The 23,118-nt window shown below is 40.5% G+C and overlaps 1 protein-coding gene across 1 annotated transcript in view; it reads right to left on the bottom strand.

The window, feature by feature from the left end:
• The window catches only part of FANK1 (fibronectin type III and ankyrin repeat domains 1), a 60,968-nt gene that overhangs the window by 13,083 nt on the left and 24,767 nt on the right, over positions 1-23,118 (bottom strand). Inside the window, exons 2-4 of the mRNA XM_073354069.1 lie at positions 14,544-14,721; positions 12,048-12,172; positions 1,442-1,523 (exon numbers count right to left, since the gene is read on the bottom strand). Coding sequence (XP_073210170.1) covers positions 1,442-1,523; positions 12,048-12,172; positions 14,544-14,721 — 385 coding nt within the window. The remainder of the gene's footprint in view (positions 1-1,441; positions 1,524-12,047; positions 12,173-14,543; positions 14,722-23,118) is intronic.

Here is a 23,118-nt window from a genome sequence, read left to right on the forward strand (position 1 = left end):
TAGTTTAATGCTAATTTAAAATGTATCAGTGAAGTGACCAGGGTGGCCCTCTAACACAGTAAATCTGGAGTTAGAAGAGTTTCTTCATTTCTGCTTAGCATTACAGAATATTTGGCATTGTGTTCCATCTGGGCAGTATCTTGCAAATTCTTTTTCATAAAAGAATAGATAAAGATTTGAAGACAGACTATATTATGAAATAAAAATGAACTAAACAATATTTTTTCATGTAAGTATAGTAATTACTTAGAACTTTACATCATATATTAGAACACAGAATTGACACACTAGATCAGATCAGTGGTCATTCTAGCCAGTATTCGGTCTGTGACAATGGCTACTATAGACATTCAAGACCTTTTAGAATACCAAAAAGATAATGGTTGGCTTATGCATAAATCATTAGAATTTATATTCTTTCCAAAATTCAGGAATTTTATTTTTGAATCTCTGGATATTCTGATTATCCATAAAGATTATCTTTTTTGAATTCTGCTAAACTCTTGGTCTCAGTGATAGCTTGGGTCAATGAGTTCCACAAGCTAACTGTGCATTGTGAGAAAAGAGTATTTCCTTTCATTCGTTTTGAATGCTCTACCTCAGCGGATCTCAAACTGTGGGTCGGGACCCCAAAGTGAGTCACGACCCCATTTTAATGGGGTTGCCAGGGCTGGCGTTAGACTTGCTGTGGCCCATGGTCAAAGCCTAAGCCCCATAGCCTAGGATCAAAGCAGAAGCCCGAGGGCTTCAGCCCTGGGTAGCGGGACACAGATTACAGGCCCCCTGCCTGGATCTGAAGCCCTTGGGCTTTGGCTTTGGACCCCTCCCTGCTGGGAGACTCGGGCTTTGGCCGCCCCACCTGGGGTGGCGGGACTTGGGGGGTGAAGGTGAGCTTAGGCTTCGATCCCCCTCCTGGGGTCACGTAGTAATTTTTCTTGTCAGAAGGGGGTCATGGTGCAATGAAGTTTGAGAACCCCTGCTCTACCTTTCTGTTTCATCAGAAGTCCCCTCTTTCTTGTGTTATGAGAAGGGATGAATATAGGTGCCCATTTTCTTTATTTTGTACCCTTTTATGATATCCCCTCTGCCTTATTTGTCAACTCTGTAAAATAAACACTACCAGTTTCTTCAATTTCATTTCACATGGAAGTGTTTCCATGCTTCTGATCATTCCCATTGCCTGTATTTGGATCCCATCTATTTCTGATATACACTTTTTAAGGAAGAATGACCAAAACCAAATAGCACATTCAATTTGTAAAATGATATTACACAAAGCAAATTTGTAATTTGTCACTTTATCATAAAATGTAAAATCTAATTTTTAGGACATGGGGAAACTAGCTCATTGAAACAAAACACAATAGCATCAGGCAGTTTACATGATTTCATGTCCACTGTAATACTTTATAGATATTTTATAATCAGAATATTTTCTCACCCTCCCTGAAGAATGTTAAGAACTGCCTCTACATCATTCATACTGACAGCTCGATGAAGTTGTTCTCCACTCATCGGCTCTCCTGTAGAAAACAAAATAGGGAAGTACAGTAACTCCTCACTTAACATCCTCCCACTTAACGTTGTTTCAAAGTTACCTTGCTGCTCAATTAGGGAACAGCCTCATTTAAAGTTGTGCAATGCTCCCTTATAACGTCGTTTGGCTGCCTGCTCTGTCCACTGCTTGTAAGATTTTGTGGAAGAGCAGCAACTTTACAAGGGAGCACTGCACAAGTTCCTCTTCTCCACCTCCTCTCCCTCCCTCCCAGCGCTTCCCCCCACCACCAAACAGCTGTTTGGCGGCACTTAGGACTTTCTGGGGGTGGGGGGGGAGGAAGGAATGGGGATGCGGCGTGCTCCAGAAAGGAGGTGGAGTGGGGGTGGGAAGAGGTGGGCCTGAAGTGGAGCGGGGACAGGAAGAGGGGGGCCTGGAGCATCCCCCGACAAAGTCGGCGCCTGTTCTTCTCCAGGTAAGCTGCCACTGCTGCTGCAAAGGTGCTTCCTAGCGTCCTTGCCTGCAGTGGGCTGTGCCTGTGTGGGGTAAGCCAGGGGCACTTCCCAACCACAGTACAGTACGGTATTGTATAGTATATAATGCCTTTTGTCTGCCCCAAAAAAATTTCCTTGGAACCTAACCCCCCACATTTACATTAAATCTTATGGGAAAATTGGATTAGTTTAACATCGTTTCACTTAAAGGTGCATTCTTCAGGAACATAACTACAATGTTAAGTAAGGAGTTACTGTATTTGCAAAAAAGTTCAAAGATTCATTCTAGTAGTGTTGGCAAGTATTGAAATACTGCAAATAAATGATTAGCTTTCATATTTTTCAGTACCACTTTCTGGATATTTTCTAGATTACTAAATTAAACAACAGAATCTGTATCATTGTTACATAGTTTTTATTTAAGAGGTGATTCTTGAAGTGTGGTTACACTCACTGGTATCATTCTCACAATACAGTATGCTCATTACTAAATCTTTGTCTTTTTTCATTACCATTTTTAAAAATCAATTATTTTGGTGGAAGACTAATCCCTTTATATACTTCTGTACTGGAGGTGAGCCTGTATCTGGGAACTATCATGTTAGAGATTAAACATGAGCAGGACCTACTGCTCAGTCAACATAGTATGGTCCCTTGAATGCTGTGGTGATTGGGAGAGATCTGGCTTCCAGTTCTCTCTTCATTTTGTCTTGAAGGGCAAAACTGCTGTGTCTGACCATGACTCCCTCCTGACTAGGGTTTGGACTATGATTAGCCTACCTTTACTCACTAAGATATTTTCCTACAGCCCTTTGCCAAAATAAAAATAAGAACCAGACACTGCCCAGAACTGGATTAACAGCTGTTCTAGATATCTTCTCTCATAACAAAAGCCAGTTGTAAAATGGTATTTCCTAAACAAATCAAATTTATTGTTCCTCGTGCCCATAAATGTTCCCAGTTTCAGTGGGCCATCTCTAAAACACATCAGTTCCTGTGGCCATTGGTAACGACCACATTTCTAGTCCATATGCCACATCTTGTGTGTTAGTCTAATGATGAACATGGGCATTAATGAACCAAAAAATAACAACCTTCTTTTGGATGCAGAATGATCTTTTTCCTATTTACAGAGAACACAGCTACAGTTGTAGTTGTTGCTATCTACCCAAGCCATACGAAAGACGATGAGTAGAACACAGCAAATAGATTTGACTGCTCAGTCTCTAGGTCCAGCACAAAGTGTTGCAGGTCTCTCTCATGAAAATTAACCCTTGAAATATCTGGTTGTGCTCTGAAAAAGTAAGGGCAAGGATGAAAAGGGCATGTAAAGCCCGTGTTGTGGAAATAAACTTCAAAAAGTGGAAGATCTTAATTTGATTATTGGATAGGCACCTGATGACAGCATGCCAAGTGAGGCAAATCCTGTTGCAAAACAAGCAACTAGTGGTTAGCCACATTTCAGTTTAAGAAGCTTCAGACTGCATATTTTCTAGAACCTGTATGCCTCTGCATTTTTGGAAACTACATGTTAAAATGCAGTATTGACTCAAAGCAAGATTAAAATTATTCTAATGAGAGAGTGTGGAAGTATTTAAAGAAAGAAAATGTGGAGGGTTCATGTGAAAATACTGCAGTTGTCATCCTTTGAGATTTTACAAGATAGCTACAGAGTTGATGACTTAACTTGCTTGTAGGAGACATTTGTTAACATTTTTCAATTGCCAGAATATGCTTATTTTATTTGCCTGAGAACCAGCTTCAATAAAAATTATAGAATTTGGCATACTACTTTAAATCTTAATTCTGCAATGTTTATATTGTTTGAAGTTCTTATTAGCTAGGTATCCCAAAGATGGTACTTTTTAGGGCAGGGCATCTATATTTGAAAAGTACCACAAGTCATTCAACAAGACTCTAAAGTCAGCCATTGCATCAGGAAGACCAAACAAAAGCAAAGAGAGAGGACACTACAAAAAGGGAGTGATGCTGTTGTAGCTGCTAAAACAGTTTACCATGAAAGAAAAGGAGCCAAGGGAACAAGAGAGAAAAAGAAAAAATTAGAAAGAAAAAGGAGAAATCAAAAGAAGATAAAGATAAAGAGGAAAAGACATAATAGCATGTTGGTGAGTCAGATTTAATTCATGCATTTTACTTCCTACATTTCACTGTACTTCTTTGGAAAACACTTCACAGTTCTATTAGGGATAGAGTGTGACATTTAGCCACAACCCTGCATTATGGGTAGTGAAGAGACATACCACTCCTGTAGAGTGGCATTGTGAGGAAGAAGTTTCCCTGGTATACTTCAGATTCTCTCTCTTGGGTTCTTGGTTGGCTGCCTGAATCTCCTATTTTTCAGGCAGCTTCTTGGGAGGCCATGCAAATGTGCCTGACATCAGCTCAGAGGCTCTGTGCTCTCCACTCATCTCTCCCTGCATACCCATTGAGCAGGTGTTGAATTGCTGTTCAGCAACACAAATAAAGGCAGCTTTGCAGATGCAGCAAAAGGAGCAACAGGCTACAACCCAGACCGGGATTTAGGGAGGAAACTTTCTTAGCAGTCTGTCCCTTTCCAGCACATAACCAACAGATTGACAGAACCAGAAGAGTACCCAGATGTCACCTACTATAGGACAGGCCCAACAAAGAAAATAACAGAATGCCACTAGTCATCACCTTCAGCCCCCAACTAAAACCTCTCCAACGCATCATCAAGGATCTACAACCTATCCTGAAGGACAACCCATCACTCTCACAGATCTTGGGAGACAGGCCTTGCTTACAGACAGCCCCCCAACCTGAAGCAAATACTCACCAGCAACCACACACCACACAACAAAAACACAAACCCAGGAACCTATCCTTGCAACAAAGCCCATTGCCAACTGTATCCACATATCTATTCAGGGGACACCATCATAGGGCCTAATCACATCAGCCACACTATCAGGGGCTCGTTCACCTGCACATCTACCAATGTGATGTATGCCATCATGTGCCAGCAATGCCCCTCTGCCATGGACATTGGCCAAACTAGACAGTCTCTACGTAAAAAAATAAATGGACACAAATCAGACGTCAGGAATTATAACATTCAAAAACCAGTCGGAGAACACTTCAATCTCTCTGGTCACTCGATTACAGACCTAAAAGTTGCAATTCTTCAACAAAAAAACTTCAAAAACAGACTCCAACGAGAGACTGCTGAATTGGAATTAATTTGCAAACTGGACACCATTAAATTAGGCTTGAATAAAGACTGGGAGTGGATGTGTCATTACACAAAGTAAAACTCTTTCCCCATGTTTATTCCCCCCCCCCAACTGTTCCTCACATGTTCTTGTCAACTGCTGGAAATGGCCCACCTTGATTATCACTACAAAAGGTTTTTTTTCTCTCCTGCTGGTAATAGCTCACCTTACCCGATCACTCTCATTACAGCGTGTATGGTAACACCCATTGTTTCACATTCTCTGTGTATATAAAATCTCCCCACTGTATTTCCCACTGCATGCATCCGATGAAGTGAGCTGTAGCTCACGAAAGCTTATGCTCAAATAAATTTGTTAGTCTCTAAGCTATCACAAGTACTCCTTTTCTTTAAACAGTTCCTTGGGTTCCTCTAGCATTCAGGGGGGAAAAGCACTTCAGCCAGGGGAGAGAGGGGCAAAAATGCGGGGTGGGGGGACAAGCATACTCAAGAGAGGAAGGGGAAGCCTTAGAAAGGGAGGGACCTGGGAAAAGCCCAAGGGAAAAATCAAACAGAAGCGGGATAGGAACCTCAAGAAGAGAAAGATAGGAGGACATCTAAACTCAAGGGAAAGGGGAAGGCAGAGGGAAACCAGAGAGAAGAAGGGCTGGGGGAATACTTAGGGCAGGGTATGGGATATGGAAGACAGATACAGAAGGAGAGACTGGGGAAAACCTCAAGGGAATTGATGGATGACTTGGAAGAGGAGAATTGGTACAAGTTGATGGCTTGGGGAAAAACTGAAGGAGTTGACAGTGAAGGGGAACTGCACCATCCTGAAATATGCAAATTTAAGCAAAATATAATTTGCATAAAAGCTCCAAATTTCTAGACCTTCCAAGCTTTAACAGTTACTAAGAAAGGAAATGAAAGTGATGGCAGGATATTGTTGATGATGACTGATGATAAACAGACATATCCGAAACAAAAGACCCAATAGTAATGGGGACTTTAACTACCCACACATCTGTTGGAAAAGTAATATGGCAAAACACAAAATGTCCAGTAAGTTCTTGGACTGTATTGGGAACAACTTTTTCTTTTAGAAGGAAGTAACCAGCAGGGCAACCATTCTAGACATGATTCTAATGAACAGAAAGAAATTGGTTGCAAATCTGAAGATTGAAGGCAATTTGGGTGAAAGTAACCATGAAATGATGATTTCATGATTCTAAGGAAAGGAAGGAGTTAGAGCAGCAAAACAGGACAATGGATTTAAATAAAACAGAAAAAACAAAACACAGAGAACTGGTAGGTAAGGTCCTATAGGAAGACAATCTAAGGGAACAAGTCGTTCAGGAGAGTTGGCAGTTTCTCAAAGAGACAATATAGGTGCAACAGCGAACAATCTCAGTGCAAAGGAGAGACAGATATGGCTGCATCAGGAGATCACTAAAGACCTGAAAATCAAAAAGTGCAAACATGGGCAAATTGCTAAGGATGAATACAAAAGTATACCACACACATGTAGGGAAAACATCAGAAAGGCTAAAGCATAAAATGAGTTACATCTAGCAAGGGACATAAAAGGCAATAAGAAGAGGTTCTATAAATTCATTAGGAGAAAGAGAAAGATGAAAGAAACTGTAGGTCCTCTGCTTGGCGTGGAAGGAGAGCTAATAACGGATGACACCAAGAAAGCTGAAGCTTTTAATGCCTATGTTGCTTCAGTCTTCACTAAAAAAGCTAATAGTAATCAGATACTTAGCACAATATTAACAACAATATTAAGGGGGAAGAAACGCAAGCCAAAATAGGGAAACAACCTCAGGCAGAGGTTATGGGTCTATTACAGGAGTAGCTGGGTGAGGTTCTGTGGCCTGCAATGTGCAGAAGGCCAGACTAGATGATCACGATGGTCCCTTCTGGCCTTAAAGTCAATAAGCCTGAGAGATAAGATAGATATATTCACGTTGACAGGGCCTGTTGAAATTCACCCTAGGGTTCTTAAGAAACTAGCTGAAGTAATCTCAGAACGGTCAATGATTATCTCTGAGAAGTCATGTAGGAGGGGTGAAGTCCCAGAGGACTGGAGAAGGGCAAACATAGTACCTCTCTTTAAAAAGGGAAACAAAAGTAGAATTACAGGGAATTATATACCAGTCAGCCTAACTTCAATATCTAGAAAAATACTGGAACAAATTACTAAACCATCAGTTTGGACAAGCACCTACAGCAGGGTAATAAGTAATAGCAAATATGGAATTGTCAAGAACAAATCATGCCAAACCAAACTAATTTTCTTCTTTGACATGGTAACTGCCCTAGGGAATGGGGGCGGGGGTGCTGCACACTTGATATACCTTGATTTTAGTAAGGCTTTTTACACCATCCCACATGACATTCGCATAAGCAAATTAGGGAAATGTGGTCTTGTAGAAGAAATCAAATCCTCTCTGTCAAGGTTCCTCCCCCACTCTGAACTCTAGGGTACAGATGTGCGGACCTGCATGAAAACCTCCAAAGCTTACTTTTACCAGCTTAGGTTAAAACTTCCCCAAGGTACAAATTAATTTTATCCTTTGTCCTTGGAATATCCACTGCCACTACCAAACTCTAACTGGGTTTACTGGGAAACGTAGTTTGGACACGTCTTACCCCCTAAAATCCTCCCAACCCTTGCACCCCACTTCCTGGGGTAAAAATCCTCACCAATTTGCATAGGTGACCACAGACCCAAACCCTGGGATCCAAGAACAATGAAAAAGCATTCAGTTTTCTTACAAAAAGAATTTTAATAGAAATAGAAGTACATAGAAGTAAAGGAATCACCCCTGTAAAATCAGGATGGTAGATACCTTACAGGGTAATTAGATTCAAAACATAGAGAATCCCTCTAGGCAAAACCTTAAGTTACAAAAAAGACACACAGACAGAAATAGTCATTCTATTCAGCACAGTTCTTTTCTCAGCCATTTAAAGAAATCATAATCTAACACATACCTAGCTAGATTACTTACTAAAGTTCTAAGACTCCATTCCTGGTCTATCCCCAGCAAAAGCAGCATACAGACAGACACAGACCCTTTGTTTCTCTCCCTCCTCCCAGCTTTTGAAAGTATCTTGTCTCCTCATTGGTCATTTTGGTCAGGTGCCAGCGAGGTTACCTTTAGCTTCTTAACCCTTTACAGGTGAGAGGAGCTTTCCCCTGACCAGGAGGGATTTCAAAGGGGTTTACCCTTCCCTTTATATTTATGACAGTCTCTCTCTGTTTGGATGCAGTAAGTCAGAGACAATTTTTATTTCAAGCAATTGCAAGGGGAGACTGCAAGGCAGGAGTTACCCTAACCTTAGACAAGTCTCCGAACAACAAGCAATTTATCACAAATATTTATAGTTTTTGTTACATGCATTGATGAATAGCAATTGCACTTTGTTCATACATTTTCCTTCCTGATATATTATTATTATTATTATTAATGATTTTCTGCTACCACTACATTCTATGTGCACACCCGGTTGAAAGACCATATCCAAAAAGCAGGTATCAGTTGTTCACTGTCAAACTGGAGGGACGTTATCTAGAGGGATTCCACAGGTGTCTGTCTTGGGTTCAGTACTATTAGTTACTTTCATTAATGACTTGGAAAATGGAGTGGTGAGTACACTTATAAAATCTGCAGATGACACCAAACAGAGGGATTGCTAGTGCTTGGAGGACAAGATTCAAAATAACCTCGACAAATTAGAGAACTGAAATCATCTACATGAAATTCAACAAAAATAATGCAAAGTACTACAATTAGAAAGAAAAAAAAAATCAAATGCACAACTACAAAATGGGGAATAACTGACTAAGGACTGAAAAGGATCCAGGGGTTACAGTGGGTCACAAATTGAATATGAGTCAATGAAGTGATGTAGTTATGAAAAGGACTAACATCACTCTGGGGTGTATGGACAAGAGTTCATACGTAAGATATGAGAGAGATAGCTGTCCTGCTGTAATCTGCACTGGGGAGGCCTCAGACGGACGGTGTCCAGTTCTTGATGCCACACTTCATGAAAGACATGGACAAACTGGAGAAAGTTCATAGGACAACAATAAAAAATGACAAAAAGTTCAGAAAACCTAACCTATGAGGAAAGATTAAAAAGAACTGGACATGTTTAGTCCTGACAAAAGATGACTGAGGGGGGAACTGATAATACTCTTCAAATATGTTAAAGGCTGTTAGAAGAGAACAGTGATCAATTGTTCTTGTCCGCTAAGGTAGAACAAGTAGTAATCAGCTTAATCTGTAGCAAGAAAAATTTATGTTAAATATTAGGAAAAACTACCTAACTATACAGATAATTAAAGACTGAAATAGACTTCCAAGAGAGGTTGTGGAATCCCTGTCATTGAAGGTTTTTAAGAACAGGTTAGACAAACACCTTTCAGGGATGATCTAGGTATACTTGTCCCTGCCTCTGCCCAGTGGGGCTGGACTAGATGACTTCTCAAGGTCCCTTCCAGACCTCAATTTCTATGACATTATAGTTAACCACAGAACAAAGATAAAAGGTCAGGAATTTTTAAAATGGTATGCCATAGTAGCAGGTAATTTCTCCCTGAATTTCAAGACCAAAGCACCAGTTATCCATTAGTATGTACGCCAACAATACAGTGAGAGTTATTTAGTCTACAAACAACATATATCACAAACATTTTCAGGACACTCTACTTCAATTAAAAATAAGATAAAGTTTCTAAATTGCATATTAAAATGAAATATATTAAAAATAATATATAATTTTGACCAGTAAATAATCAAATAGTGGGAACGTTCAAATATATTTTAATCCATAATTTGGAATGAGTGTTTGCAGGGGTACAGAATTCTTATGCCCTTTTTCCACTTAGATTTCCTGAAAAAATATGAACGTGGTTAATTATGCATATTAATGTCTAATAAAACAAAGATATAAACATAAATCTAATTATTTACAGTCTTGCATAACTGGCATAAATAACTGGAGAATTAACTACCATTAATGTTGTCTACCTGGATTCATCATTGCAAATATCCGGTCCACACTACTGAAACATACATATTTTAAAATAATCTTCAAAACTCTAAATTCTTCCTGAGCATTGCCACTGCAAAACCTCCCTGTCAAGGTTACATAGCCACATGGCAGGGCATCTAGTTCCCAAAGTAACCACAATGTGACTCTTCAGGGGTAATTTATTTGGAAAAGAACAGTTATCTGGTTGTGCAGGGGGCCAAAGTAAGAGTCAGGGGAAATAAAAGTGAAATTAAGGAAATTTTTTAGTGCTGTTCCAAAATTTAATGTCAATATTTTTAAAAATTAACATTTCATACGGTGAATTTAAGCATGCATGCCTGTGCTTTCATATGAAAGTTCTGTCCACTCACTATAAAACATAATAATTACACAAGCACAATGAATCTGCACAGGTGAAAGTCATAAATTTCTCTTTTTAAATGAATCCTTCCTGTATTATAAATGAGTCATTTGGTTACAGATGTGCAGGCAGTCATACCATAATGTGGTGATAACACCTTTATTTATGGAATTTAAGGCTCCATTGAAAGTAGTGAATAAATGATGAGCTCATTGGTGAAGACATTCACCAATTAACAAGCAGCAGCTGTTTGTTTCTCTTTTTTTAGGGCCCAATTGATTAAAATTGCATGCCTCATTTAAGCAGTATTTTCTTGTATTTTTCCTGGAGGAAAAAAAAAAGGCAGAACACCCTTTTATTCAAACAGAGTAGTTGCTTTTCTGATTTATTAAACCACTATACAACTGAAAGCAAATTAGAAACGTAGAGACAGTCTGTTTTCATGTGCACAGCCTATTTTATAAATGAGTTAATGGAAAATAGGTTAAGTGAGCATGTACCACTTGTGGCTCTGTCTCTGTCACTCACAAATTTGGAAGACATCTTTCACTGATTAAAGTATTTTTGATATCACACTCAGTGACATGTTTTTTTTCTAAACACAGAAAACAAGAGATAGATTATGTCATGAGTGTTTGCTGTCCCTTCTCCCATTAAACCGTCTTTCAAATCTCCAGATCTACTCTCCCCGTTTCAAACCACAATTCATACCATCTCTGCTCTTAAGGCCATCCCCTGTGACCATACCTCCTCCACACTGAACTTCAAACTCACCACTTGAGATACCTACTTATACCACCCTCTCTTAAACAGAACCCCAAGCCACCTATATCCTTCCATCCTTGAGTCAGCTCTCCCACACAAAACCCTCCTCCTGCCGATTCTTTCCCTTGTGCTACTCCCCAATGAGACAATCCAAACCACAGAGTCCCATGACCCACTCTCTCTGGCACAGAAAGATTCTCTAGCCTTTCTTGAAACATGTGGCTGACAGACTCAGACGTATTTTCTGTTCTTCCTCTTTAAGGGACAGACCTTTATTTCAGTTTGAGAATAAGCTTTGTTTCGAATTTAATTGAAGTGAGTAAAAAAAGAAATCACAGTAGCATTTGGTGGAACTAGTAACACTTCTGGCCTATTCTCTACTCCAACAGTTGGGGTCTGAATAACATGAAGAGAAAATTGAAATAGCCCACTATATTTTGTAAAATGACACTACTATTTTAGAAAATACAGAACTACTCAGCCTGTAGGTGACTCATAACCCATAATACTCTTAGAATAAGTAGTAAACATATGCAATATATTTATGTTTACAAAATATACATTTCAATTTTTGTGAATTCCTAATACAGTTTTCAATTCAACAGCTATTTTATATCAATTTTTTAAAAAATAGTAAGAAATTTTTTAATTTTTGTCACTTTATAATAAATTAAAGTCTATACTTACTAATAGTGGATACAGAGACAGCTGGACTATAAACACACTCCCCTGTAGGACTAGTGATCTTTAGTCGAAATCTGTAGGTTGTTCTCGGCTCAAGACCTTCCACGACATGTTGTCTAGCATATCCCCTAAAAAATTTCTTATATAATAATTCAGATAGTATTTTTCAAACATTTTGGCAAACAACATTTAAGCATAATGTCCTGATGCATAACTGCTCAAGCAAAAATGCACATACAATTTTACACCACTGCTCCCATGCTGATCTATCTACAGGATCTAGACCTTATGGCTGTGTCTACATAGGGAAAGTTTTTGCAGTATAAGCTAAGTTGTGAATTTAAACCAATAAAGTTATACTGATATAAATCCAGTGAGGATCCACTTATTCCAGGATAAGAATGACTTTTTTCAGTTTATTTTATGTCACTTGGGAAAGGATTTAAGCTAAACTGAAAAAAAACACTCTTATCCTGGACCAAAAGCATCCACACAGGGGATGACTACACCTATAGAACTATATCAATATAACTGGTAAAACTTTCCCATGTTGACAAAAGCCTAATTTATACACCCACTTAAGGTTAAGTGCACATGTAAATTAGATATTTTCAGATGGAAACTGCTCATTAGAAGCATAAACAGCCATTTGCCTATACAAATGCCTAACCTGTGCACGCAGTTGCTGCAATTGTATCCGAAAATTAGGCACAGATCTGTGTGCATCTTTAAAAGCCAGACACTGAATATATACAGTTTTGTCATCATTTATAGCTTAAATACATTTTGCAGCAGTAATACCCCAATGGAAAAAAACAGGTGTCTAATAAGTTTCTTTTACATAACAAATACAAAGTGAAAGTGCTAATTAACTATTCACAAGAATTCTAGAGAGTCTGCCCTTTGACACCTACTGCATCCAAGATGCAAAATTTCTACTTCTAAAAAATGCTATAATTATTAGAATTTTTTCCCCAAAACCCAGTGTCTTAAAAACATTTTAAATATGAAAGAAACTGCTTCAGCGGAGCATAAAAGGTCAGTATTAACACAGTCTAATTCTGCCACCTAGTGACAAATCTTACACCGCAAAGTTTTCTAAAGATTGGGAACTATATTATATGTCACTGAAGAATCTGGAGTCAGTGCAGCATGCCATACAACAGTGCAATGCAACAGGCTTGAGTTAAGAAGTGACTAATCTTAAGAAGTTTAATCTCCTGGGGCTTTAGGGGAAGGCAAGTTGTACTGTGAAGAGCAGCACAAAACATCAGTCCTTGGACTGCTTTACAAACAAGCTGCTCATCTTACAGATCTTATGTTGGTGTCCATTGATATACAAATATGAGCAAAAGTGAAGGGATGGAGCAGCTCCTACGTCCTCTGCCCTCTAACCCTAACATCCCTAATCACTCTTAGCATCATCTTAGCCCCTTACTCCTATAGAGGCAAGTTCTGCAGTTTGCTAACTAATCATTATTCAAGTTAGGTGCAATGTGGAAGGGAAATAAAGGGATTCAGTGCTCATTTTGTGGGAGTAGGGTATGAAGCCACTTTTGGGAGGTGGCTAGTGCCCCGCTCTCCCACATTTTGCCTATACAGACCATAACCCAAGGAAAGAAAAGAAAAAAGAGGTCATCCCTAATAATATTAAATATAGTCTCATGGGCATTGGCCATCTTCTCCCAGATGATTGCACCACTTTGGAGCTGTCAGCCAGCAGGTTGCACGGTAGGTTTAGTTTTATTTCAGCTATTAGTCAGCCAAGCAGAATCCACACCTCTCAAACACACACACAACGTGAAATTCTGGCCCCAGTGGAGCCAATGGAAGTTTTGCCACTGACTTCACGGGGGGCCAGGATTTCAACCATTGTCTCTGGACATCACCTAACATACTGACAGCCATATATAGCAGTTAAGGGGACAGTCACTAATTGTGACCAAGGGAAGTGAATGGAAATTCATAGATTCATAGATACTAAGGTCAGAAGGGACCATTATGATAATCTAGTCTGACCTCCTGCACAACGCAGGCCACAGAATCTCACCCACCCACTTCTGCGAAAAAACCTCACCTATGTCTGAGCTATTGAAGTCCTCAAATCATGGTTTAAAGACTTCAAGGAGCAGTGAATCCTCCAGCAATTTGTACCTGCCCTGTACAAATTAACAGCCATGTAGGTGTTACTCAGTTGCTTCAGGTATGCACCCCTCATGATCAAAGCAAGGTGGAGCAGAGTAACAACATACCCTTTTTTTACAAAAAATTATAGGTCATAAGTGGTATTACCTCAAAAATTGTGCTTATATTAAGTAATTTAATTCAAAAGAAATTATATTTTAAAAATTGAATGAAAAATGTAATAGTTTTCAGAACATAACAAAACCAACATTGCCACCATAATAAATATTTAGCATTTCTTCACCACTTTTCATCTTCAAAATGCTTTGCAACCCATAACTTATTAAGATAAAACTTCATTAACATTTCACCTACGTATAAATGGTACCATAGGTATGTAATTTGGGGTCCTCTTCTTCAATTGACATCTTTAGCCATTGCTCTTGAGGTCCTTTTCTTTGTGTTATATTTTCCAAATCCCAAGAGAGTTGAATGCTGTGATGGGTCACCTCACCTACAACTGGAGGATGTGGTTTTGGGATAGTACGTTTTCCTAAAAAATATTTCAAAATGTTATTTCTACAACATAGAATGTAAAAAGATCTTCATATGTGTGAAACTTCGTTTCAGGTGTTCATTGATTAGTTTTGTTATTTCTATTTTGATTAAGATCTTGCATTTTTCAAATATTTTTGACATATATCCAATTACCCAAGAGTACACACTCATATATAGAGAAAAACACTCTTAAATTTTGCATCCCTTCATCTTGCAAGTAAGATCATATTTTAATTCATCACTTGACAGGGAAATAATACACAATTATTGTGCAAAGATTATTTTAGAAACATAATGCTGAGTTGGTGCAGTGGACATATGTGTAGTTTGAAGTGTGTACTGAACGTGTTTTAAGTACACTACAGTTTGTACATGAAAATAAACTCAAGAAGGAGAGTTCTCTACAACATCCAAGATGCCACAAGTTCTGGAACACATTTTAGGAAGCCTACAATGTTACAGTTTATCAATAGTGAAGTTTCCCAAGTCACAAAACAAAAAAGTCTAGGAATAAAAATATAATAATCAATAATTAGGCTAAGATTTCAGAAGTTACATACTTTTAGTTAACATTATGCTCAGTTAAACTAATCAGTGAAAGTGCCCTTATAATTTGTTTCTGTTCCATTTTAAATGCCCGTCACATATATAGTCTAAGGAACATACTGATACTATTTCAAATTGTTTATTAAATGTTCAAGGGATGATGTCTCTCATTCTGTCTGGAGTGGCTCAAAACTGTGAGTGCCTATCTCAGGGCAGACGGTCAGAAAACAGGGTAGACACCCCAAGCTGGTATGTTCTATAATTAGATTTCATCAAACCAGTAACAAATATGAATTCCTGGGTCACTATACCAGTTTTATCATGGAGTCACAGACTTAGACTCTACAGTCTATCTTGCCAAGCAAACTGAACTTTGTGATAAAAGTTTACTTAAACCAAAAATCAAACCACATCAGGCTGCTCCCAGTCTCAAGAGACCAATCACTTCCCCAGATCTTACACAAAAGACAACACTGGTAGCCAATTTTACAGTTAACTAACTGAAGGTTTATTAGCTAAGAAAAGGAAGTGAGAGTTATTTAGAGGTTAAAGCAGGTAAAATATATATATAAAAGGTGAGTCACAGTTTGAGATTCCAAATGGTGGCAGTGACATTATAACTGCCAGACTCCCAAAAATCTTTCAAGGCTACCCAGAATAACTCTGGGAATCTCTGTCTTCTTGTTCAGTTTTCCTGCCCTGTTAGAATACAAATCCATATTTCATATCCATATTTCGATTTCCTCGAATCCATATTTAAAGTTCCTTCTGACAGAACGCAAGCTGACAGTGTCTCTCCCCACATGGGCTTTTCCTTTGATGACAGTGAGTGAAGAAAGCACTTTGAGTCTCTGACCTTCAGTCATCACACACCATGGCCACTTGCTTTGAAATTAGCCTTTTTGCTGTTAAAGTTCTTTATCTGCATTTCATAAGGCTTCTTTCTTGTCTGACGATTTATTCAGTTATAGGGATACTTGCAATGTAAATGTTTGCTATTACATTATAACATGACACACAAGCAAAACAATACATGAAAGATCCCATTAGTTTTCATGTAGTTTAAACACCAAATACACTCTTTTTATACATTTAACAATTACTTTGATCTATACTAATACACAAGTGAATTGACCTGATTACACTCTGGCATGACCTGGTCTACTAGCATCACAATGTCAATCATCTCTTCAGCACTATGAGTAAGCAACTGCTGAATAAACCAATACCAGTTTTTTCTCAAGTTTTGAGTTTTTCAGTTGTGTAAAGGTAGGTTCTTGTCCTGAAGAGAGACTAGCTGCAGCAAAAAGAGAGAGAGAGAGAGAGATGGGGGCTTGAGACTATTTTAGTCATACATCTGAACCTAGCCCAACTGTGGGAAGCAATGTATAACAAAGAACCAAAGGTACATAAAAATTATTTATGCAGGAAACTTAAAATTACGTGGGATTCATTCCTTTACTGTAAATGAGTTTATCACCTGTTTCTTAATTATTTGGTTTTGATGAAGATAATTTCCAAAAATAAAGATGAGGGACACTAAATTTGTGCAGATCATAGGTGATCCTGGATCTAAAATGAATGACATCCCTTGAAATGTGGGATATTTAAGAGATAAGGACCTGGTACCCGAGACTAAAAATACAAAATAAAACTGGTTCAAGTCCTTGCCTCTGACCACCAGCAATCACTGCTCCAGCTGAGCAACCAGAGAGTTCCATTTTGCTACTGTCATTGCTCTCCTCATTGCTTTCCATAAGCCGGAGACAGCTACAAACAGCAGCAGCTTCAGCTAGCCTCCACATTAACGGAGCTGTAATCGTATCACGTATCCCACAATGTGGAGAACGACAATGAGATTCCTCAGCGAAATGGGAGAAAAGGGGGAACAGTTAAACCCTGTGTGGAGGAGGAAAGAGGACAACAGGATTCGGAGACGGGAGGAGGGCGAAAAACAGGGAGAGAAGATGAACATTATACTGGGGATAGGCAAAGATAAAAGGGGACCCAGCAAAGGTGGCAGAGGGAGAGTGAAAAGAGGGAAAAACTATACTGTGGGATAATTTGGGAGAGGGAGGTGATTAGCGCCCCCATAAAGTTGCCAAAATGAGAGAGCAAAAGTTATTGGCTGCCCCAATCACACTAGATAGGATAGCAGGTTGCTAGGTTTTTCCCCAGTAAGTTAAGGCCTAAACGGGGAAAGGTGATTTTGTGGGAGATGATCACAAAATATTAGGGGGAATCTATGGATTCAGATTCACATTTTGGAATGTTTATTTCATCTCAGAACTTTTGAAGTTCTCCCAACAGTAGTTTTACATGTGCTATATGAATGTCAAAGTCTATAGTGCCAGCAGTATATCACTGTGATGAAACAACACACACTGAGGCAATATCAAAAGTCTACATACATTCAGTGTAAGATTTAGTGGATTTCTGCCTTGGTAGAAGAGCAGCTCTTTAAGAAAACTGTATTAGTTTTGAAGTTTTAAATGACAAAATATTTTTATTTTTAAAACCCGTATTCACCAGAATACACACTTGACCCTCTAGTAGCTTAGGGACCAGTTATATGGAAATTGTTCCTAGCAAAAATATTAATATGCTGGCAATTATGAATGTGAAATGAACTCAACTTCAGCATGAGATTTTCTTGGAATATTTTCAATACCACCATTATGAACAAATAGTTTCTCCATAACTAAGACTGCAAACAGAATTTCATTACAATAAGGTGATTTTCATATGCATTACTCTTAAAATTCAAGACTCTGTTATGTAGGGTAAGTCCCAGGCTGTAACAGTTTTTTCCACTAAATCTGAAGGAAATTCAGAGAGACACTTTTGGAGTTAAACAGCTAAAATGGATCTAGGGGATCGAGGGGTGCAGGAGGTTGGGGCTTGTCAGGGTGGAGGTTTTGACTGGAGCTCAGTGGGGGTGGTCTGGGTGCAACGGTGTGGGTCAGAAGGCAGGGGGTCTGGGTGCAGGGGGCTCCAGATGCAGGGGTTGAGGTTCAATGGGGTGGGGTTCAGATATGGAGGGTCGAGGTGGGTTCTGGATGTACTGGGTGAGGCTTGCCGAGGGTGTCTGGGTACCGGAGGTCCAGATGCATGGGGCCTGGGCAGATGGGGGAGCAGCTCCCCATACAGTGACCCCTCCCCCACATATAAGAAGCGATGGGGGCAGGAAGCAGGGGAGGATGCTGAGCTTCCTGCAGCTGGGGGAGGTTTCTTGTGGTGGTTCTGACAGCCCCAGCCACTCCTTGCAGGGGAAATGGAAATCCCATCCTCTCCTGCCTCCAGCCCAGCCAGGACTGGCAGCTAATCCCAGGGTAGGAGCCACTGGCTGGGGGTGTCCTCAGCCCTGCAGTTATTTATCTCTCCATGGCTGCTCCAGGTGCCTGAAATGATGTACCTGCGCAACTAGGGAGTGGTGCGTGACTGCTCTTGCAGATTCCTTTTGCTTCCCTGTCAGAAAGTCATTTTTCTGCAGGGAAGCAAAGAAATCTGCAGGGGACATGAATTCTGCATGTAAATTATTGTGCATATAATACTTTATTTATAAAATAAAATGGAAAAAATTCTCACTCTTAGCCATTAATAAATGTACATCACAGAAGTCAATAGCAAAAAGTTTATAAAAAGCCTACACATTGATGATGTTCTCAGTGTCAAAACTCTTGTAGAAAATTATGTGTGAGGTCTTTTGACAAAAAAAGAGACAGTTACTTACCTGTACTGTAACTGTTGTTCTTCAAGATGTGGGTGCACACAAGTATTCCACTTAGGTGTGTGTGTTCCCAGCACACCAAAGTCAGAGAATTTTGCCAAGCAGTACCCATACAGGCAGTGCATGTGCCAATACCTTGGCTATATAACGGTGGAGCTGTCCCCCACCCCCCCAGTTCCTTTGCACCGAAATCCCCAGCTGGAGACTCTAATGCAAAGGGACAGAGGGTGGATCACAGAGTATATGTCTGTACCACATATAAAAGAACAGCAGTTACAATACAGGTAAGTAACAATCTTTTCTTAGAGTGGTTGCAGACATGCATTCCACTCAGGTGCACAAGCAGTTCCAGCAGGAGGTGGGCTTAGGTCTATTTGAACAGTGAGTGCAGGACTGCCTTCCCAAGGTTTGCATCCGATCTTCATGTTATGGTGACAGCATAATGTCTAGCACAGAGGACCACATTGCAGCCCTGCAGATATCTGCTATGGAGACATCGCTAAGGTATGCAGCTGATGTTGCCTGAGCTCTCGTTCAATAAGCCTGCAATGACTGTGGAGGTATCAGCTGAGCCACTCCATAAGACATGGTAATAGAGGCGGTTATCCATTTGGAAATGGTCTGAACAGAGACAGGTTGTCCCTTCATCCACTCAGTGTAGGACTCAGAGTCAAGGTGACGAACAAAACAACTTGGTCCTTTCTAAATAAAATGCTAAACATCACCTCACATCTAAATTATGTAAGAGCTGCTCCTCTGCACTTGAATGTGGTTTGGGAAAACATACAGATAAGTAAATAACCTGGTTAAGGTGAAACTAAGATACCACTTTGGACAAAAAAATTTGAGTGTGGTTTTAAAGCCACCTTGTCCTTGAAGAACTGAGTGCAAGAAGGATCTCCCATTAAGGCCTACAATTCCCTAATTCTTCTTGTAGATGTTACAACCAAAAGGAAGGCTATCTTGAATTAGGAGAGCCCATGAACATGTCACAATTGGCTCAACCAGTGGTCCTATCAGTGCTCCTAAAACTGTATTAAGGTCCCTTGATTGCACCATTTCCTTCACTGGTGGAAAAAGATGGATAATCCCCTTGAAAAACCTCACCATCAAAGGGCTTGAGAATACCAACATCCTTTGAATGGGAGGGTGAAAAGCAGAGACTGCCACCAAGTGAACCCTCAAGGAGCTCAGAGTAAGGCCTGAAGTTTTCAAAAGCAGCTAACAATCCAAACTGTCCTAAATCCACGCTAACATGGCCTGAATTTGCTTAGACGTTGCCCAAATCAAAAAAGATTTCCTTAGACAAGCAGGTGGCTCTCGTGGCCGGTTTTCTACTATTAAGGAGAATAATTCTGTTTCCAAGAACTGCTCCTCTTCATCTAGCCATGCAGCATCCAGACACTGAGGTACAGACTGCTCAAAGCGATGATGTTGAGTGAGTAGATCACGAAGAAGAGGGAGAGGCTTGGGAAGTTGAGCCAATAGACAGAGGAGGCTGAAAAACCAACATTGTCTTGACCATGTTGGCGAAATCAGAATTAGTTTGGCATGATCCAATTTGAGCTTGAGGGTAACCTGAGAGGAATGGGGGGTGGAGGGACGGCATATATCAGGCTCCCTTCCCAGTTCAGATGGATGGCACTGGTAAAAGACCCAGAGCTTAGTCCAAGGGTGGCCAACCTGTGGCTCCAGAGCCACATGCGGCTCTTCAGAAGTTAATATGCGGCTCCTTGTATAGGCACCGACTCTGGGGCTGGAGCTACAGATGCCAGCTTTCCAATGTGCCGGGGGGTGCTCACTGCTCAACCCCTAGCTCTGCAATAGGCCCTGTCCCCACTCCACCTCTTCCCACCCCCACCCCTGAGCCTGCCGTGCCCTCGCTCCTCCCCTCCAGAGCCTCCTGCACACCACAAAACAGCTGATCGGGAGGGAGGGGAAGACACTGATCGGCGGGACTGCCGGTGGGTGGGAGGTGCTGGGAGCAGGGAAGATGATGGGGGGCTGCCGATGTATTACTGTGGCTCTTTGGCAATGTACATTGGTAAATTCTGGCTCCTTCTCAGGCTCAGGGTGGCCACCATGGCTTAGTCCTACTTTAGGACAGAACTGATGACATTTTCTTTGGCCCTCTGTTGAAAACAAGTCTATGGAAGGGATGTCCCATCATAGACAAATGGACTTAAATAAACTGTTCTTTAGAGACCACTTGTGGTTGATCGAAAACAACCTGCCAAGTGGGTATCTCATCTTCCTTGGTGCAGAGATGCAACATCTTTATTGCTACCTGACAAAGCTGATTAGAATAGGCACCCTCCTTCTTGTTCACGTAATACACTGCAGTGGTATCATCAGTGAGAATATGGATTGCCATTCCCTAGATGTGATCCTAAAAAAACCAACAGGCATTGTATATTACTCAAAATTCCAGCAGGCTGATATAAGCTTCTGACCACAAGCTCTGAATTTTTAATGTTCCCAGATGTTCTCCCAACCTATCGTGGAGGCATCAGTAACCACTGTTTTGGTTGGTGGAAGGTGGGAAAAGGAGACATCCTGACACACATTGTTGTATTCCATCCACCACTGTAAATAATACAGTTTCTCTGGACACCGAAACAAGGGTGTTCAGTAGCTGGCAACTCGGGCAATAGACTAACTTCAGCCACTACAGAAGAAGGCGAAGGCACAATCTCGCGTACTGCACTATGTACATGCATGCGACCATATGGCCCAGTAACCTCAAGCATACACAGATTGTGGTCAAAGGGTGCAAATGGAGGCCCTGACAAAATTTCTGAATTATCTGGAACTGTTCATATGGAAGAAAGACTCTACAAATTCGAGGGCCTATCAGGGACCCAATGAACTCTATTTTTTGAGTTGGCTGCATAAAGTTGATTTGCCCCCGTTTAAGATTAGACCTAGTTGATCAAAAAACGTCTAGCATGAACTTGACATGACTGAGAACTCATTTCTTGGATGAGCCTCTCAGTAGCCAATTGTCCAGGTATGGGAAAACATGAATTCCCCTTCTCCAGCCACCACTGGCATACACATGGTAAAGACATGGGGCTGATGACAGGCCAAAGGAGAGGAGCGTTAATGGTGGCCGATGACGATGAATCTGAGGAACTTCCTGTGGCCTGAGAAGATTGTCACATGAAAATAAGCATCCTGGAAATTGAGAGCAGCAAACCAACTGCTGTGTTTCAAAGCGGGGAGAACAGTAGCCAGGGTAACAATGTGGAATCTCATATGCTTAAAGTATTGAGTGCAGAGATAGAGGATGAGTCTTATTCTTCCCTTGGATTTTGGGATCAGGAAGTAGCAGAAATAAAACTTCTTTCCACAAAGGTGATGAGGAACCTCCTCTATAGTCCCCAGAGTACCCAGCGTCTATACCACCTGCAAAAGCAGTGACTCATGAGAGGAGTGCCTGAAGAGGGCCTAATAGGGTAGGGGGATGGGAGTGAGGAATGGGTAGGAATGGAATGGCATAATCCAACCCCATGGTACTTAGGACCCATCTGTCTATAGTTATTGTCTCCCAAGCACCATAGAAGCAAGACAGCCTGTTCCCAAATAGCTGGTGCATGGATATGACACTGACAACTACAGTGCTGCTCTCGAAATGATCATCAAACAGACTGTCTAGCAGAAGCAGGAGGAGGAGGACAGGCCATTGGACTAAAACTAGACACAGAAGATTTCCTTCCGCATGATTTGTGCCCCTTTCTGGGGAAATCTTGCTGCCTCACAGAGTAGGAGGATTGATGGAATTATCACTGAGGATACTACTGCTGTTGGTTCACACAATACAATCTCTTTATGGCTTGTGTATAAATCCCCGATGAGCATAAGGTGACCTGGGATGAAAGAATGTAATGTCTCCTCAGTTTTCCCTGTGAATAGGAGGCAATCAAATGGCAAGCCCTCTATGCTTCCCTAGATCTCAGGAGCTATGCTGAATTCTGGGACCATGAGATTCCTCTCATTATTACAGTCAAGGCCATGAGCCTGGATGAAGCATCTGCTATAACCAGGGCTAACTATAAGGATGTCTTGAGCGCTAAATGGCCTTCCATAACAAAGGCCATAATTTCCTCTGGTTCA

Source organism: Lepidochelys kempii, chromosome 7 (genome assembly GCF_965140265.1).
Source record: "Lepidochelys kempii isolate rLepKem1 chromosome 7, rLepKem1.hap2, whole genome shotgun sequence".
NCBI lineage: Eukaryota > Metazoa > Chordata > Testudines > Cheloniidae > Lepidochelys > Lepidochelys kempii.